We start from the raw sequence: 18,381 nt of genomic DNA on the forward strand, positions 1-18,381 counted from the left end.
TAATACCTTTTTAGTATATTTAAAAAAAAACTCTTTTATTATAAACGTATTACTACTACTTTTACCGATACGTTTTAATTTTTTTTGTAAATCATAGGTTAAAGTATTACGTGGATTTAATAAACAAGTATCATATTTTGAATATTCTCGCAAAGACAAATTAGACGCCATCGCTAGCATGGCTATTGCCGAAAAGCAGAATTATAATACACTTAGAATTGTGCTGAGAACAATAATGATACTCATCACAGAAATTTTGACTGTTTAGCATCATTAATTCAGAATGAGAGAAACGCTTATTTTTTGTAGAGCCGATATTAAATTTAGGAGTCGTCGTTAATTTTTTTCCGTATTTTGTATACGGCGGGACTTCTTTGTCATACAAGACGTGTTAAGTTTTAGAAACATTATTCAGTCAGAATATAATGTTTGGGTATTGTATTAGGTGTACTAACGTTTTAGTAACGTTGACTAGAGTTTGTATAGTGTCGTCTTACTCTTAAAAGATGTCTTACTCTGTTTGCACAGCTTCATAATTATATTATTAACAAAACAAATTTACTTTTAATAACTTTATTACACGAATATAAAATAATAATTAATTAATAACAAAATAATTTAATCAATTTCTGGTTTGCTAATATTATTACAAAAACAGTTTAACAATGATACGCCTTTCCGTATATCGCGCTGCTTCCCGCCAAAAAGTGAATCAATTTAAAAGACGTCTGACAGCTTGACGCATGACGTTCGGAAAGTCACACAAATTCTCCTTATACGGCCTCTCCTGATGTCCTGGCGTCCTCGTCAGTCTGAAGTCCAGCTTCCTTATCACCCCGGTCCAAGGCGCTGATAATTTCAATAGGGTCATTCATACTCGTAGGGGTCAACTCATCTGTTTGGTCTACACCTGCGAAATTCCGAATTTATTGTTAGAGCATGTAAATGTCAACAGTAGACATTCAAGCCAGCTAGACATACAACAGCAAGGTCTAGTAGGTAATCACATAAGACTAGACACAGAACAGCAAGGTCTAGTAAGTATTCACATAAGACTAGACTTAGAACAGCATGGTCTAGTAAATATTCACATAATACTAGACATAACACAGCAAGGTCTAGTAGGTATACACATAAGACTAGACATAATACAGCAAGGTCTAGTATCAAACAGAAGGAATAACTTACTATCAAAGAAAGCGGCACACTCATCAGGGGTTCATTCTCCTCTCCAAGGCACCATATACTGATCGGCAGCATAAGTCAGCTTGCCATAGTCTCCAGCCACAAACCGTAACTCATATCGTCCATTCTCAAGAATTCTTGTGACCTTATAAGGGATACTGGCGATTTGATCCCGAATAATCAGTAGCCACATCACGGACTAAAGCTTGTATCACAGGAGTTGTCCCCTCAGAACCAATTAAAAGATTCAATGGAAACATTTGTGTCGTATTTTGCTTAGTAATATTGAGCACCAACTGCAGCCGCCATAATTCCTCAGACCACTTCTCCATTTTATGACTGGCCTCTATGCGTAACATATTAAGTACAGTACGCACGTGTCGCTCCACCTGACCGTTACCTTGGTGCATCTCAGGTGTTATATGATGTATTTTACACCCGAAACCATTCATCCACTTTATGAATCCCAATGACTCAAACATTCGACCCCTATCAGTAACGACAAGACGTGGAGTACGAAACAGCGAAATGACATTTTTAAACACACGCTTTAATTCATCAAGATCTTGTTTGTAGAGAGTATACATGAGACAATACTTAGAAAAGGCGTCGATGACTATCATTACATGTTTATAGCCATATGATTCTGGCAAAGGCCCTAAAATATCTACATGAAGCGTGTGGATAACAGTATCCGGCTTAGGCCATGATGAAATAGGTTGTAATGATGCTCGCGGGATTCTCTTATGGAATATACACGTTAAACAATGACTTATGTATTTCTTCACGAATGTGAAAAGACCAGGAAACCAAAAGTGATTTAAAATTAGCCCGATCGTTTTCTCTACGCCTACATAATCCTGAGCAAACTTAATCGATAACCTTTAGGTATGTAGCATAACAAACGTGGTTGTTCACCCACAGGCGTATATTTGTAGTAGAGGATGTCGTTTCTTTTTTGGTATCGACTAGCATCTAACTGTCCTTCACCTAACGGTTCCATAAGTTTTTGCGTCTCTTCATCTCCTGATTGCGCTATCCGTGCCCAGTTGCGTGCCTTTCGATGCTATTTATTACTCGGATGGGATTGCGACTCAAATAGTCAGCATGAGGTATTAAAACACCTTTTCGGTAAACAATCGTAAAAGAAAAATCCTGTAAGTAAACCCACCATCTTGCAACACGGGGTAGGAGGTCCTTTTCATTTTGTGTAGCTTTCAAAGCGTTGCAGACAGTTATAACCTAAAATTCAATACCTATGACATAATGGCGAAAGTGACGCAGAGCTTTGACCACCGCCAAGGTCTCTAATTCATAAGAATGATAACGTACCTCTTCCCCTTGCGTGACCTGACTATAATAAACGACGACGGACTTGCTACCATTTTTACGAATCTGAAGTAAAACGGCACCATATCCAAGACTGCTAGCGTCTGTGTGAACTTGAGTTACTCTGTTGGGGTCAAAGATAGTGAGTACTGGTTCACTTGTCAAACATTTAATAAGATTTTGTCGTACTTGTTCCTGTTTTATATCCCATTTAAATTCAAGATTTTTCTTTGTTAAGCGAGCAACACACGAAGTTTTAAGGGCGTAGTTTTTCATGTATTTTCGAAAATATCCAGCTAATCCTAAAAACTGTCGATTCTGTCGAACATTCTCAGGCACCGGAGATTTGACTAAAGAAGTTATTTTGAATTTTGATGGCCGTACTTCTCCATTCGAAATAATTCGTGCAAAAGCTTTAACCCTCCCTCAATGGTATCAGTTACTAATAAAATATCGTCGATATATACCACCACCTTGTTATCATTAATAAATGAACCCAGCGTGTTATTAATACGCTGAAACACTACTGATGCATTAGCAAGTCCGAAAGGCATTTTTAAATATTCATAATGGCCCTCGGGCGTGACAAAACCTGTTAACGGAATTGATGCATCGTCTAAACGAATCTGGTGGCAGCCAGACGCCATATCTAGTGTTGTAAAATAACGCCCTTTACCTAAACGATCTATATGATCCCCGATTAACGGCAGAGGATACCTATCCTTAATCGTCACCCTATTTAATGCGCGGAAGTCAACACACATTCGATCCGTTCCGTCTTTTTTCTTTATTAAAAGAATTGGCCTGGCATACGCAGATTCGGATTCACGAATTATACCTTTTGATAAAGGTCTTGTATTATTTCGCGGACTTTGAGTTTTTCATAAATTGACAATTTATAAGGTCTATAATATACAGGCGTATCACTGTTCAAGCGATTGTGCATACTACCTGTAGTTACTGTAGAAGTAGCAGTTCCAACAATCATAAATTTCGAATATTCTTTTTAAATGTTATTAAGATTCGCATAATCTTTTCCAACTAACGGGGTTTTAATAGAATGTTCATTCGCTTTTACAATTGAAACATTTGTAAACGAGATACATTCGATTTTATTTATATTGCATTAGAAATTGACAAGATTCATGAAATAGAAAAGTTTGATTTTACAAACAATGTTTTTACCGTATCTTTTAACAGTGAGAAACAAAATCTTCAATAATGTAGGGTCTCCGGCCTTTTTTTCGAAATATCCAGGCAAATTAGCTGGTCTGTCCGGCTGTTAAGTTTGGCGACCTGGCAATCTTAGTCATATGACACCATAATTATATTCGCCATTACTCAAAAACTCATATTAATAATTTTATTTAAAAAAAAGCGTTTATATAAAATAATTTCACATTTTTATCAATTTTTAATATAATTTTTCATTAACAGCAAATTAAAATTTTATCATCTGACTGCTACTGCGTTTAATATCTACTTGTTTTAAAATTAAGTTGAAACGTTAGGTTATGTTATGACAATTGACAATGACAGTTGACTAGAATTAAAACCAAATCCAAAACTGTGAGATAAAAAAATATACATAACAAATTTATTACTTATAAGTTAAATCGTTTGTATTATCTAAATATTAACGATTTAATTATCTTACCAAGTTACCATTAATACTTCATAAGTGTTAATGTGTATTGGATTTTTTATGATTCGAGTATAATGTCGAATAGACAACTTTGGGGTGAATTTGAAGATGCTGAAAATGATGAGACAGTATTACAAACTGTGAATTTTAATCCTATAATTGAGCTAGGAATGCAAAATATTCCAGAAATACCTATCACAGTAAAATCATCGCCGATAGAATTACCAAAACCAAATTTGATTACACACACTATACAGCTTCACGAGTATGCAAGGCAATTAACGGCAATAATAAACCGAACGGAAAATGCTGCGTATGAAGGGGCTCGACTAGATAACTTGAGCTTACCAAGTACTCCGCCAGAACCGAATTTGAAAGTAGAACATGAAGCAATACCACCAATTAACTTTTTACCAAAGCAATATTGTGACTTTTCTCTTGGGAAAGGGCCTGTTATTTTACCCTTTACACCAGAAAGTCACAGACGAGCACTACGACAATGTGCTGCTATAGCTATAGGACATGTTGGCTTTGCTTCTTCAACTAACACAGCCTTAAATGCAGTAGCAGATGCTTTAGATGTTTACATGACAAATATGTGCAAATTGATGAGAACTGTTGTGGATAGAGAGGCGAGTGGTATTAATTCTGGTTATCCAGATGTAATATCTAAAGTTTTCGCCGAATTGAATGTTGGAAACCTATATAACTTCTATGAAAACCGAGTTGTGAGATATCATGAAAAAATTAAAAGTCAATGTGAAGAATTAAAAAATCATTGTGAAGCATTAGCTATAGGTGACATAGCACCCCAGCTAAAACTTGAAGAAGTGCCGGAACTACATTTCCCAGCAGCTTTAGATGGTGCTTTCACACCCTCCCTTGAACCTGGATTTCAAATGTTGCACAGTCTTGAACAAGAACAGTTGCAAGGACTAGATTTATTAGATGTAGTCACAGATGATATCAAAGTGGAGCCAATGGAATTTTCTCAACCAGAATCTACTAAACTACCTACTTTATCACCTAATGCAAAAAAGAAAAGAAAATAAAATGTTTATCATTGATAATGTTTTATTATTTAATCAAATACATACATACAATTTGATTAAACTTATTTTATTTTGAGCATAAGAATTTTTGTTCATTTCATATATTAACAATTCAAATATTACCTCACACTATACCTGAATAATTATATGCACCTAAGAAGCTGTAATTAAAAGTTCCCTCACTGACATTTTCACAGGTTCAACAAGATAAAATAGCAAATTAAAACTAGAAATTCACAAAGAACTGACTGCAGCTCTATGTATTTACTGTGTTCAGTTAAATTAGTGTAAGTGAAAATGTTGGATACAAATAGAATTCCCAATTTAAAAATACATAAAAACTTAAGCTCATTTCAAAGGCCTATTTCACATTATTGCATTCATACATCAAGGAAACTGTGTTTGTTGGTATCCTTTTGGTTTCCTGTATAATACCACTGACATGGTATGAGTTTTTATTAGATAACTGTATAAAAATAGAGAAAATGTTACTTTCAGCTATAACAAAAGTAACAGTTAATGGGAATTAAAATAAAATTACTTGGGACTTTTTTTACAAAAATAAAACAAACCTTTATAACATAGCACCAAATAATTTATTTGTACCAAACATTATTTCATTAATTTACAAACACCCGATTATGATACAGTGTGCCTTTTATTGATTTCAATTTCATTATATACATTTAAAAATAACCTATATCGATTTAAACAATGGCTGGTCAAACAAAAGAAATCAATCTATATTAAAAAGCTACCAAAAATATTTGCATTATTATAATTGGTGGTCAATTCTTAAAATACTATACAAAGAAAATTATAATAAAATTGTCATGTATTTATTCCTATTTTAAACATAGAAAGAAAAAGAAATTATTATTGTTTATTATAGAAGAAGTTCTGGTCTTGAAAATAATGTAGCGATGACTTAAAATTAATGACTTATTTAGGTTGCAACTTAAGAATATGGAATAAAGATCATTATACCCATAACAAACTTATATACTTTGACACTGCAATTAGAAATATTATTATTTAAAAAACTTAAATAGGAACATAAATGAATTTAATGTCACAGCACAAAAGATGTAAAGATTTTTTTTTGACAATTTTGTAAACACTAATCCTGCACTTAATAAAGGACGGTATACAAACCTGATCAATACTGTGTAATCAATACATACTAGTGCCCTCACAATGATTAGTATGACAAAGACTTAATGCTACATTGTCATAATTACATCCATTGTGAAAATAAATAGAAATACACATTTCTTTCTGTCAAAAAATATCTTATTTCCTGATAAGGCACATTTATATGTCATGTAAGAGATTCAGTTTATAATTACCTACATATTATTCCAGATAATTTCATGTCAAATGAAAAGCAAGTGTTATGGAGGCTTATTTTGAGGCAAATTATAATTAATTATGTCTAATCTCATGACAAAACTGTACAATACATTTATCACAACCTTTTTTTCTTATGGTCTTACTTTTTCTCCGGTGGGGTTGTCTTCTTCCGCCTGAATAGCAGGATATGAGGTTCTGTGTACAGAATGATGAAATCATTAAATATTAGAAAATATATTAATTCAAACAAGTAACTAATGCTTTATATTGTAATTAATATTTATAACTACTAACATAAATTTATTATTATGATTCATTTAAACACAAATTTATTTTTCAAATTCTTAAGTAACATATTAGGCATGATTTAGTTGCCATCAATCTTTCTATTGTATGTTGTTTAACTGTTGGGCACCATCATCTTGAGCTTGATAACTGCCTAAAAAATATTTAAGTAATTCTTGCATATTCATAGCTCAATGTGAAAAAATGAATCTGTGAATTTTATTTAAATAGTCAGTATGAAACTAAACAATAACAGAAATAGAAGATTTTTTTAATAGATATTTTACTAATATTATAAAAATACTTGACTAAACTATTTATACTTTTAGTTAGCACTAGTTTTAATATGTTACAAGATTTATGTCCAATGAGACTTCGATATAAACTTATTGAACTTCATACATATATAAATTTAATATGACCAAAATATTAAAACAATAAATTCATTAGATTTAAGACGGATTATTTTAACTAACCTCTAACAAGGTTTAATCCAATTGAAGGGAATTAGAATTATGTTCATTCAAAAACTACAGACCTGGTTGATGTGTCATATAGTGCACCCATCCTTGACTCTGTTGAACACCAATACCACGCCACTCCTGTTCCGACATCAGATGATTCTTAGGCACTAATTTCACCATTTCTTTTGGTAACACCACATGCCTGTAAGATTATATTATAAGCGTAACTATTAGATAAAATATATTTTATTTATGTATATCCAAGCTATTTACATGAAAAACTTACTAGAATTGAAACAGCCTTTCTGTTCACTTCTGCATTTACATTATAAAGGTTAAAAGCAAGTTATCGTGTAGTTTAAAGTTTCAAGGCCAAGCAAAGAAATTAACTGTGGTTTTTATTAAATTTTCAATATTTTTAGCACACAAAAATAGCTAACTTTATTTTTAATATGACATAAAAGTAACTTTACCTATACTCGTGTTCCTCGTCATAATATTTTTCAGAATAATATATTATATCCCTAGACATTTTCTTCTTACGAAAAAATATTTTTGTCGTTATAAAGGTGATTATTTAAGTACCACTTTTAGCACTATATTATCTCTCACAATGTTTTAACATTAAATCACAATTCATAAGAACTTATTACTTAACAGTCACAAAGAAAATTCGAAGCGACTCGACAAACAGAAACGTTAACGAATTTCAAAATTCGAAAACATTACAATGTTGCCACTTTTCAAAAAAATTACTTCAAAAAGGGTCTGTTACACATAAAGGTCAATTTAAAATTGTGTCACACACATGAAAACTTTATGAATTTGGTTATCAATGTTTTTTTGAATTTAATTTTAATAAAACGTTAGGTAAAAATATATATATATCTAAAGTTATTTGTATAAAATAATTATTTTCAAGTCGCATATTTTAAATATCAGCATGAAAAACACGGTTTTGTTGGGGTGAATAAAAAAAGTTGCTGTTTAAACTTAATTTATTTTTAAATCACTCTTATGTTTCTTTTCGTGTTTTTGAAGTTCATTTTTGCACATAAATTTTGAAGGACATTGAGTACACTTGTAGGATTTGTCTTCATTATGTGAATATTTCACGTGGCGTTTTAAATTTGAAGCCCTTGAAAATTTCATACCACAATTGCAGCAAACATGAAGCTTTTCTCCGCTATGTGTCATTATATGCTGTTTCAAATCACTTCGTGTAATAAAAGCACGACTACACATGTCACATTCAAATTTTTTTTCACCAGTATGTCGCCTATTGCAAAAAAAAGTAGATATAAATATATCAGGCACAGTCTAAGAAGATGACAGTAATTTTAATTTACTGCTTCCCTAGTATCATGTATTTTTAGATTTAGTAACATTTTAGTTAAAAAAAACAATTACATTAGTTACCTCATTGGTGTTGTCCTTAATTTTACACCATATTAATTATTAAATCGACACCTACAATTTATACTACGCTAACTGGAATTTTAGTGAAAATCGTTTTTTTGTGCCAAGTTGCTTAAAATATGTTATTTTATATGTATTAATAAAATCGTGAAGAAATATACAAAATTAACGAAGTTACAAATTTGTACAACGCTAACTAAAGGCAATTTTTTAAATCAATCGATTTATATTACGCTAACAATTATTAGCGGAGTGTGCGCACACTTTCGAGTTAGCGTAGTATAAATTGTTGGTGTCGAAATGTTAGTCTGAACCTGAGGCCTAATGACGAGATTTAAAATTTAGTAAAAACCTTACTATACTTTTTAATAGTTAATATCTTGCATCAATCTTTTTGTTTATATTTATTAATTACTCTGAAGTATTTAGAAAGTTATGATGCTGTCTTAATAAAGATAAATTTTGATGATGAATGATTTTATACATACCTGACATGATATTGTAAATGTCCCACTGTGCGAAAACTGCGTGGACACAAAACACAGTTATAAGGTGTTTGACCAGTGTGCTTTCGTTTATGTGTTGTTAATCCTGATGATTGAGCAAATGACTTTCCACATACAGCACAACTGAATGGTTTTTCACCCTGGAAATAAAAAAAATTATTGTCACATTACAAATTTAATTAATGTTTTTATATAATACTTTAAATAAGTAATGATACTTACTCGTATCCATTTCAATTTTTCACTCTATATATAAAAAATAGGACAAATCATTTACTCATTCAAATATTGTAATATTAATGAAAATCATTTACCGTATGTATTCTTAAATGAACATTAAGATTTTGCACTAATGAGAATTTCTTGTTGCAATATACACATGCATATGGTTTAACATCTGTGTGAGTTGCCAAGTGAGTTTTGAGCCTAAAACTAATTAAAAAGCAATCTTAAAGTTAAAATTTTAATTTTTTTTTGACTTGAGAGTTCATAACAATGATTAGTAAGTACCTAGATGACATAATTTTTCCACATGTACAACATTGCTGTTTTTGAGAAACTTTGTTGGAAATACTCAAATTATTGGAAGCACTTGTCTCAGTTTTACTTATGACTGCTTTCTTTGATTCTTTACAATTTTCGTTATTTACATATAATGTACTACACTCCTTACTTGTTGGTTCATATTCAGCATTTGTTTGTTTATCATTTGTACTGTTCATTAAGGCACTTCTCAATTTCTTATCAGACTTCTCACAGAGTCTTCTAAAATCTATACATTTTTGTAAATTTGTATTGCAACGTTTACAAATAGAATTAGGTAGTCCATCGTTCGGGTGTATCTATAACATTGTATAAGATAACATTTCGCAATAAAAATAAAAAACAAATTTGTATTTTATACCTTATTTTTAACTCACTTGTATTTCCGTTATACACATTATATTAGTAGATATCATTCCTGAGTCAGTGTTTTTAAAAATATTTATCAATACATTTGTATTTTCTAGGCATACTCTACATTTATTATCAGTCATTTTTAATTCGTAGACAAATTGTAAACAAAAACAACAAACATCAATTAACTTTGACAATGACGTTATAACTTGTGAATTTCAGAAAAACTACCAAATACCAATATGAGAATTTGAAAAAATAATCCTTTTAATGGCTGGGTTACACGAAGCATACATTTTTAGTTGTAATAAAGTTAGTATGTTATACTTAAATAAAGTAGCCGTACAAGTTAACTGTACCTTGTGCGAATTTTAACAATAATTGTCCTACCTATAACACTTAACAGGAATAAATTAAAACAACAAAATCATTATCAGAATATTATTTTAAATTAATATTAAAATAACAAAATATTATTTTAAAATCTAATCAAAAATTGTTGGGTATGTGAAGTATTTTTTGTAAAATCGAGCAATTCTCGTAAACTCCTTTACGATTAAATAAATTAAATTTCCTTATCAGGCCCACCACTACATAGGTAGGTAGATACTTAAAACAAGATACGTAAAATAAGGTCAACAACCGAAGTGTCTGACTTTTGAGCCAGTTCATTTTAATCAGTTTTGTTACTTTTTAAAACTTTTAAAAATGTCACCGCCAACGTTGTATCATTTCCCTTTAAGTCCACCATCTCGAGGTGCGGTTATTGCTGCAAAAATTATAGGCGTACCAGTGGAAGTTAAAATTATAGATTTAATGAAAAAGGAACAGTTTAATGAAAGTTTCATTAAAATTAATCCTCAACACTGCGTACCTACACTTGATGATAATGGTTTTGTAATATGGGAGAGTCGTGCAATTGCGTGTTACTTAGCAGATAAATACGGGACGAATGACGATATATATCCAAAAGACCTGCAACGACGCGCAATCGTCAATCAAAGATTATACTTTGATAGTTCGTTCGTGTACCCAAGGATTCGAGCAATATGCGTACGTTTATATTTTAATAATCTTATAGGCTAATAGTCTTGTTTTCATTTTGGTAAACTCCACAATGGCTTGTACCATTTGAAAAGTACCCATCACAAACCAAATAATATAAAAGATTATTTTATTTATCTGTTTCAGTATCCAATTATTTATGATGGTGTAACCGAAATAAAGGAAAAATTAAAAAATGATTTGAATGCTACTCTTGGTTTTCTCAATCAATTTTTGGAGGATAGTAAGTGGGTTGCCGGCGAGCACTTGACCATCGCTGATACCGCAATTCTTGCATCTTTAACCTCTATACTTGTGAGTTATTAATGTATTGACTATTTGTAGTATTGCAAGTGAAATAAATATTAAATCTAATAAATTCATGTAAAAAACTTCTTTAAATTTTAGGAAGTGGGCTGGGACATAACTCCCTTTCCAAACATTGAAAGATGGCTGCAAAGTTGCACAAGCATACCTGGATATGAAGATAATTTGGAAGGTGCTAAGATCTTTGCATCAATTGTCAAGAAAAACTTAAAATAGTGTTTATAAATATATTTTTCATATGTATATATATGCACTTAATCCTATAAAATTATATAATATTAAATGTAAATGATAATATATTTTTCTATTTATAAAATTTTAAAACTAATTGCTGCTCATTTCTCACTTGTCTCGTTATTATAGTCTCTGACTTGTAACCTTTTTTGGACATTAGTTGAACAACTTCAAGTGGAATGTTATCTTTAATAAGCAAGAGGTAGAATGCGCCATTAGGAGACAGAATCTTTGGTATAGCATCCAATAGCTTGTCTGTTACCTCTCTACCCTTGACACCACCGGCCCAACTTGCCTCTATACCACAACCTCCACATTCTGTTGTGTCTGTTACAACATATGGAGGATTAAATATTACAACATCAAATTTATTATTAACAAAACAAGAAACTAAATTCATATTGACAACATCTAGTAATACATTGTTTTGAATTGCAGTGCTTAGGGTCATTTCACATGCTCTGAAATTAATATCTGTGCTAAAACAAAAAGTTTTAGGGAAAGCCATTCCGAAAGCTGTAACAACAATACCACTCCCTGAACCTACTTCTAAGCAAAATATTGGTTCCTTAGCCTTAAGATAAGGTAGGTCTTTTTCCAAAGCATCAATAAGTAGAAAACTATCTTCAGCGGGTTCATAAACATAGTCAAAATCATTTTTATTTATGTGGCTTTGATAAGGAGTATCCATTATATTAGTTGATACACCCACGGTCTGAAATAATATTGCTTGTACTTTGTTGTGGTTCTTGCAATGTTTCAGTCAATGTTGGTCGAACACTCTTTTCTTTATTGATCATTCGTCTTATTTCATTAAGTCTGTCCTGAAATTAAAATATTAATTAATTATTCTATTAGAAGAGTGGCCAAGCACAGTGTTAGTTAGTTTATGCTTGAATGTAAGTCATAAAGTAATGAAATATAATGTCAAATATGTTGTATGTTATTGTGTTATCAAAATTTAAAGTACTCTGCTTAAAGACTCTGTTTCGATAAAAAATATAATATTATACAATGGTGTGCTAAGGCTTACCTGGGATGCTTGTAAAACATTAAGCACAACTGTGACTTTATGTTTACAAGCTATGAGTTTCTTGACATAGGGGTCTAAATCTGGATGATTATTAAGTGCCTCTCTAACTTTGAGCAACTCTTCGTTTAAAGATTCAATCTGTTGCTTCAATTCTAACTGTGAAATCCTAAATAAAAATGATCAAGAATTAACAAAATAATCAGTGCCTTATTAGCAAATTCATTTCAATAATTACCTCGTAATTCTCACTCGATCATCCAATTGGTCCACTGTTGGTTTAAGCAAGCCTAATAGACCCTCGGCGAGAGTATCTCTAGTCGGATTGTCACACAAGTTGCCAGTGTTCTCATCCGCTGAAGTTGTTGTGCTTTCCGTGTCATCCATATCGTGACGTTTAAATTTTATTACATTATTATTGAAAGCGATGATGTGAAAGTGTTATGGTTCTTGTTGATTTTTAGATAGTTATCTATCTCTTCTTCGTTTGGTGAATTTACAAGATCAAGTTGAAAGTTAAATTTTTGACAATTGACAACTCTATCTATCAGTTTAACAGCTATAGGTTGGCTATGGTGCATTCAAGTTATTTCCTCTATACAGTATACACAGTAGCATAGTGACTAGTGACAGATAAAAGTGACTATTTTTATTGCGCTTACGTGCTAAATAAAACTATGTATAATACACATTTGAAACGAACACTGCGTTTAATTTAATTAAAACATATGTAGTTAGTAATAATATGGAGTACGCGTGTATGCATTAGAATAAAAAGATATATTTTTGGGTTGTTGCATATTGCTAGCGTGAAATATGAAAATTGTTAGATAACAAAAAAAAATACAACCATTTATAAGTTTTTTTTTATTTACTAAAGTCCACCCATACTATTAAATACTATTTTCTCAAATGAATTTACAAAATATTTTAATCGGCTATTGGTTCTTGAATTACAGTCTAGTAAATATATTGAGCAACTATTTGAAATTATACATCAGTTCTGAATAATATGTATTAACCTAAATGTTAAAATACACTAACAGATTTGATAACATATAAAAATGGTGGTAGGTAGTGGGTACCTATTCTTTCATATTTAAATATAACTTCGATATAAATCGAGTAACATTGACAACATTTAGTGCATAATATGTTATTTGTATTAGTTTTCTAACTATAAAAGCAAATATTTTACTATTACTATTTGTGATCAATAGCAGCATGATTTTTATGTATAACATCTCACAATATTCTTGAACGTTTCTTTATAGAAGAAAAAAATGTCACAAAGAATCCATGAGAAATCGCATCTGTTCCTTTACATGAGTTTCCATATTTGCAAAATCTCTCAACACCTCTTCAATCATTTCTATGAATATTGTTGGCCACTGAAGTTCGAGTGTGCGAAGACGAATTGCAGCACCACAAGCTAAATCAATCGCGTATGATAGTTGTCCCCGGCCACGAACTCTCCAACTCATATCTTCCTGCACATTAAGTAATAAGGTAATAGTCGGAATTTTAACTATCATAGGAAATTAAACATAAACATTGTTTTAAATGAATGGAACTATAGTTATTACCTGAGAAATATGACCTTTCTTATACTGTAAAGCTTCTTTAGCTATAACATCTCGTAAAGCTGGGTCAGCTCCTCTAAGCCAAGTTTTAGCACTAACTGTGCAATTTCCACTTTTTCCTAACCTTGCTAGTAAAGGTTGTAATGGAGCGTCAGGGAGTGCCCGCAGTACTATGTCACTTAAACCATGAAATGTCTGGTTAGCTGACTTTAATTCTTCATCAGTAACCTTATTAGGGAAAAAATAGTATTGCGGAATTATACATATTTATTATAAAATTAAAACTTTAGTGCTACAAATGTCAACAAAAACACGAGTATTCGTTACCGGTTCATTGTTAATTTCTTTGAGACCCCAATGAGCAAGTCTGTATATTGCATATTCACGCCAAGTTCTGACACCGATAGGATTACCTTCTGGCATTATAGTCAAACCTGTTAATCCTCTTAATTCAGCTAATGCGTGTAATTGTCCTAAATGTTGAATTCCTGTCGCACGAATTGATATATGAGTAACATTTGGAAATCTGAAAGTTTAAAATATGTCTTTATATTTACAATAATAATTGAATATTGTAGTAAACTGAACGTTTTAAAAATTTACTTCGTTTTTAATTCTTGTAAAGACTGTGCGACTGCATTAAAGTGAACGTAGTGAAATGCTGCACGTGTTACAGTTTTTGCTCGATCCCATTCCCAGTCACGAGATAATCGACGTACTGCACCAGCACCCCATGCACTCACAAGACCATCGCTTACTTCAACCAAATAGTCAACACCCTGTTCCCTATCTTTAGAGATAGGAATCTGCTTAGGCACGGGTTCCGATGACTTTAAACTTGCTAAATTTTTGCTAGGCTTAACTCTAGCAGTTGAAGCTCGATGAGCAGATGAGGCTCTTTCGTTTCTTCTTGTAACAGTAGCGCTACGAATGTTTCGATTGTTCAATCTGCTATTTAAGGAACCTTGTCTTCGCAAAACCTTGCTATTATTATCACTTCCTGATGTTGAAGATGTCGCAACAGATCCAAAATTTGTATTACCTGAAATGTTGCTACCACTCTCTATATTGTCAGAATTTTTATTATTGGTTTTAGCTCTCCGACTTTCAGGGTCGCAAACGGATTTAGATCGCATAGTACTAAAATTTTCTCGCTTCCTCAAAACAGTTGGATTTCTTCGGAAATGTGTTTTACTGGTTTCTTCTTCACTATCACTTGTCGATGAAGGTAGTGAGCTAAATGAAGAATCACCTATTGGTTCAACACTTGAAATACTCTCCCAACGTTTTAGTACAGGTTCCGAACTATCAGATAATTTAACATTTTCTAGTGAAGATATTATTGGTAATAAAATTGGTGGTAATCTTAAATCACTACTAGTAGATGTTGAATATGATGCATCTGTTTCTTGTGAAGCGCTTCGTTCCGAAAAATTAACCCTTTTATCTGAAGGTTTACGAGCAGTCGAACTTCTTTGTAACTTACGCAAAGCCTTAGAATTTGTTTTATCAGACTTTGCTTTAATATTTGTATCACTATTACTAGGTTTGCAGTCTGCATCTTCTACATCCACGTGCCTTGTAGATGCTATTAAATCAGGAATAGCAGCAGTTTCTATTGTCTGTGTTCCATCATTTTGGGTAACTTTTGTCGAGGAATTATGTAATTCAAATTCTTTTCCAATATCAATTTGTTTATCTGGGCTAGCAGTATTACTAAAACATTTATTTTCTGATCTGAAACGATAAAATTACGGAAATATACAATTATATAAAGCTACCAAATGACTAAAGTATTATTATTGATATACAAAAATAACTAAACCTAAGTAATTCCCAATTAGTTCGTGCATTATGGATTATTTGATCACGACGAGCAGCTTGTTGTGCTGAACCACTAAGAGCACAATACGCTGCATGTGCTGCTTCTTTGTTACTCCGCCAAGCCATTGCAGCTCTACGAACCTATTAATATGTATTAACAGAATATGCCGTTATGTAAGCCAGTTAAGCATTTTTTAAATAAAGAATGAACATAATTCATTTCTTATTATCAAGAAAGTAACGAAAGCCAACTTTTGAATTAAACAGTTGTATTAAAAGTACACATGATTGGTTCTCACCTGCTCACTAACGTGCATGTTGGTTAGTGTAAGTAGATTTGGAAGATAAGAAACTAAAAATGGAGTACAATCACCACCTAAAGCTACCGGATTATTATCCAAAGAAACTTCTGATAATGACATAGCTTCTGCTAGAGACGCGACGTCTTCTATACTAAATAATAAAAAACATACTTAAATTAGCTTCTTTTCTTTTAAACAAAATATAATTTATAAAACATTTAAATTGCTTACCTTTGTAAATCATTATTTCCAAGAAATAGTTTTTGTAATTTAATAGTGTTTTGAAAACCTTGTAATTTTCTTAAGCGATTTCGCTTTAAATTCAATTCCCTCAATGATACAAGGCCCTGAAGATCTGTTGGTCCTATGCATTTTATTTGATTACCGGCTAGGTTAAGAACTTTGAGTTCACTTTGATTAGATAAGCTTCCAACTTTTGTTATCCTGTTACCATGCAAGTCTAATACTTCTAACTTTAAAAGATTTGATAATCCTTCAATTCTCTTGATTCTGAAATTATTATTATTTATATCACTTATAATATATTAATTGTGAATAAATATATATGTAGTTGTTAAAAGCAATGATATACCTGTTTTTACCCATCAACAGTACTCTCAAGCTGAATAGTCTCTCGAGAGAAGATATTTTGTCTATTTGATTGTCATATACATCTAGAAATACAAGTTTACTCAAATCAAGAGGAGAGAGACCAGATAAAGTGTTTATTAAGTTATGTTGCAATGACAAAAGACGTAATCCGGGTTCTCCAACTATATGCGGTATTGACGAAAGTCCCCGTCTGAAAATGTTTTTTTTTGTCATAATACACAAATCATCAAAGATTTTTTGTTTGTAATTCATTATCATAATTGATTACGTAATGCTTATATAATTAAATTGTAATGATGTATCAGTTGAATTAAATACGAGTAGCATCAATAAATACCTATCAAGACTAATTCTGTCGGGTAAGCGATCCTTCTCCTGTGGTGTTCGAGACAATTGTACTTTGCCTTCTCCAATAGCTTGTAAACTAATAGTCTCATCTTTGATATCTTCTTTGCACACGTAATTATTCCTATTAAATTAAAAATTAATAGTAAATTGTATTATTATAATATTTAATTCGAAAATCTGATAGATAATCGCCAATTAAGTATGTAAAATAAAGTTATATAATATACTCTTAATAATATTAATCCCGCTAATTTGTTTAAGGTTCTTATATTTTTATCTATAAGGAAAAACATAAATGAACGTTTTATCTTTAGAATATTTTTCATTATTATATATTTTAAAAGTTTAATTACCCTGATAATATTGTGTTAGAACGTTGTAGAGTCGTAGTGCGATGATCCGCCAATGCAGGTCGTATTTGAAGAAATTGGCGTCCATCTCCACCTGCTCCTGAATCAACTCGCGATCCGCTAACATCAAAAGATTGTGCCGATCTTCCTCTTGTATGAAAAGCTATTTTTCTTACCTAAAGATATATATTTGTAACAATTTTAATGTTGAAAAGAATTTTTTGTAACACATTGATTAAATAAAATGAAAAATAAAGGGCATATTACATTTCCACGATTGTATGTAATAGGCATTAGCTTAAAATTATTTTAAAACAGTATAAAATTTGTTCAATTGGTCCCGTTTCATATTATTCTTTAAATTCGTTTAAAAGGCAGTTTTGGTCCATTTTATCAGAATCGGCAATGGTTGCTAAGTAACTAAATAATTTTCTGTATTACAGTTACATTTATGAAAATAACTCATATCGAACTTATGAAATATTAATAAAAATGCATTTATTATGATTACAGATTTTGATAAATTAAGTGTTATTGATTATTATAAAGCAAATGTTCTAATGATTTTAGGGGTCACCTGTCTTGATTTTTA

At 31.4% G+C, this 18,381-nt stretch overlaps 6 protein-coding genes across 7 annotated transcripts; 2 read left to right on the forward strand and 4 right to left on the reverse strand.

The window, feature by feature from the left end:
* The first annotated feature begins 4,106 nt into the window (after window positions 1–4,106).
* Window positions 4,107–5,229, forward strand: LOC113397735 (STAGA complex 65 subunit gamma-like). The gene has a single exon (XM_064217747.1). It carries the CDS (start codon window positions 4,234–4,236, stop codon window positions 5,209–5,211), a length of 978 nt encoding a protein of 325 aa, XP_064073817.1. The 5' UTR covers window positions 4,107–4,233; the 3' UTR covers window positions 5,212–5,229.
* A 555-nt stretch (window positions 5,230–5,784) lies between these two features.
* On the reverse strand, window positions 5,785–8,020 carry LOC113397835 (cyclin-dependent kinases regulatory subunit). Its single transcript, XM_026636358.2, has 3 exons — window positions 7,787–8,020; window positions 7,388–7,515; window positions 5,785–6,759 (listed from the first exon to the last, which is right to left on the reverse strand). The coding sequence occupies exons 1-3, from the start codon at window positions 7,843–7,845 to the stop codon at window positions 6,704–6,706; spliced, it is 243 nt and encodes an 80-aa protein (XP_026492143.1). The 5' UTR covers window positions 7,846–8,020; the 3' UTR covers window positions 5,785–6,703.
* A 277-nt stretch (window positions 8,021–8,297) lies between these two features.
* LOC113397730 (gastrula zinc finger protein XlCGF17.1-like) lies at window positions 8,298–10,353 on the reverse strand. Its single transcript, XM_026636189.2, has 5 exons — window positions 10,159–10,353; window positions 9,749–10,080; window positions 9,553–9,670; window positions 9,221–9,378; window positions 8,298–8,592 (listed from the first exon to the last, which is right to left on the reverse strand). Exons 1-5 carry the CDS (start codon window positions 10,273–10,275, stop codon window positions 8,307–8,309), a joined length of 1,011 nt encoding a protein of 336 aa, XP_026491974.2. The 5' UTR covers window positions 10,276–10,353; the 3' UTR covers window positions 8,298–8,306.
* Window positions 10,354–10,731: 378 nt separating this feature from the next.
* Window positions 10,732–11,834, forward strand: LOC113397790 (inactive glutathione S-transferase D3-like). Its single transcript, XM_026636257.2, has 3 exons — window positions 10,732–11,188; window positions 11,327–11,494; window positions 11,588–11,834. Exons 1-3 carry the CDS (start codon window positions 10,844–10,846, stop codon window positions 11,720–11,722), a joined length of 648 nt encoding a protein of 215 aa, XP_026492042.2. The 5' UTR covers window positions 10,732–10,843; the 3' UTR covers window positions 11,723–11,834.
* LOC113397802 (SNAPIN protein homolog) lies at window positions 11,720–13,316 on the reverse strand. 2 transcript variants are annotated; one of them, XM_026636294.2, is made up of 3 exons: window positions 13,009–13,316; window positions 12,774–12,939; window positions 12,141–12,564 (listed from the first exon to the last, which is right to left on the reverse strand). In XM_026636294.2, the coding sequence occupies exons 1-3, from the start codon at window positions 13,155–13,157 to the stop codon at window positions 12,436–12,438; spliced, it is 444 nt and encodes a 147-aa protein (XP_026492079.1). In that variant the 5' UTR covers window positions 13,158–13,316; the 3' UTR covers window positions 12,141–12,435. The 2 variants fall into 2 exon arrangements, with proteins under 2 accessions (XP_026492068.2, XP_026492079.1); XM_026636283.2 differs by lacking the exon at window positions 13,009–13,316 and having other exon boundaries at window positions 11,720–12,564.
* A 367-nt stretch (window positions 13,317–13,683) lies between these two features.
* On the reverse strand, window positions 13,684–18,083 carry LOC113398876 (leucine-rich repeat-containing protein 49). Its single transcript, XM_026637818.2, has 11 exons — window positions 18,057–18,083; window positions 17,793–17,965; window positions 17,429–17,560; window positions 17,072–17,281; window positions 16,711–16,989; window positions 16,477–16,630; window positions 16,179–16,318; window positions 14,957–16,090; window positions 14,681–14,879; window positions 14,357–14,581; window positions 13,684–14,260 (listed from the first exon to the last, which is right to left on the reverse strand). The coding sequence occupies exons 1-11, from the start codon at window positions 18,081–18,083 to the stop codon at window positions 14,057–14,059; spliced, it is 2,877 nt and encodes a 958-aa protein (XP_026493603.2). The 3' UTR covers window positions 13,684–14,056.
* Between the last annotated feature and the right edge of the window lie 298 nt (window positions 18,084–18,381).

The sequence above is a fragment of the Vanessa tameamea genome, chromosome 18 (assembly GCF_037043105.1).
Source record: "Vanessa tameamea isolate UH-Manoa-2023 chromosome 18, ilVanTame1 primary haplotype, whole genome shotgun sequence".
Classification (NCBI taxonomy): Eukaryota; Metazoa; Arthropoda; class Insecta; order Lepidoptera; family Nymphalidae; genus Vanessa; species Vanessa tameamea.

Bases quoted from the DNA above. Each gene is read 5' to 3' on its own strand.
- LOC113397735 (XM_064217747.1), top strand. From the start codon at position 4,234: ATGTCGAATAGACAACTTTGGGGTGAATTTGAAGATGCTGAAAATGAT.
- LOC113397835 (XM_026636358.2), bottom strand. From the start codon at position 7,845: ATGTCTAGGGATATAATATATTATTCTGAAAAATATTATGACGAGGAA. The intron at 7,516-7,786 runs GTAAAGTTACTT...ATAATCTTACAG, and splicing joins GACGAGGAACACGAGTATAG to GCATGTGGTGTTACCAAAAG. The intron at 6,760-7,387 runs GTCTGTAGTTTT...TTCTGTACACAG, and splicing joins CTATATGACACATCAACCAG to AACCTCATATCCTGCTATTC.
- LOC113397730 (XM_026636189.2), bottom strand. From the start codon at position 10,275: ATGACTGATAATAAATGTAGAGTATGCCTAGAAAATACAAATGTATTG. The intron at 9,671-9,748 runs GTACTTACTAAT...CTTTTTAATTAG, and splicing joins GGAAAAATTATGTCATCTAG to TTTTAGGCTCAAAACTCACT. The intron at 9,379-9,552 runs GTAAATGATTTT...TTTTATTTCCAG, and splicing joins TTCATTTAAGAATACATACG to GGTGAAAAACCATTCAGTTG.
- LOC113397790 (XM_026636257.2), top strand. From the start codon at position 10,844: ATGTCACCGCCAACGTTGTATCATTTCCCTTTAAGTCCACCATCTCGA. The intron at 11,189-11,326 runs GTACGTTTATAT...TATCTGTTTCAG, and splicing joins CAAGGATTCGAGCAATATGC to TATCCAATTATTTATGATGG. The intron at 11,495-11,587 runs GTGAGTTATTAA...TTTAAATTTTAG, and splicing joins CATCTTTAACCTCTATACTT to GAAGTGGGCTGGGACATAAC.
- LOC113397802 (XM_026636283.2), bottom strand. From the start codon at position 12,431: ATGGATACTCCTTATCAAAGCCACATAAATAAAAATGATTTTGACTAT.
- LOC113398876 (XM_026637818.2), bottom strand. From the start codon at position 18,083: ATGCCTATTACATACAATCGTGGAAAT. The intron at 14,880-14,956 runs GTAAATTTTTAA...TTAAACTTTCAG, and splicing joins TTACAAGAATTAAAAACGAA to ATTTCCAAATGTTACTCATA. The intron at 14,261-14,356 runs GTAATAACTATA...CTTAATGTGCAG, and splicing joins AGAAAGGTCATATTTCTCAG to GAAGATATGAGTTGGAGAGT.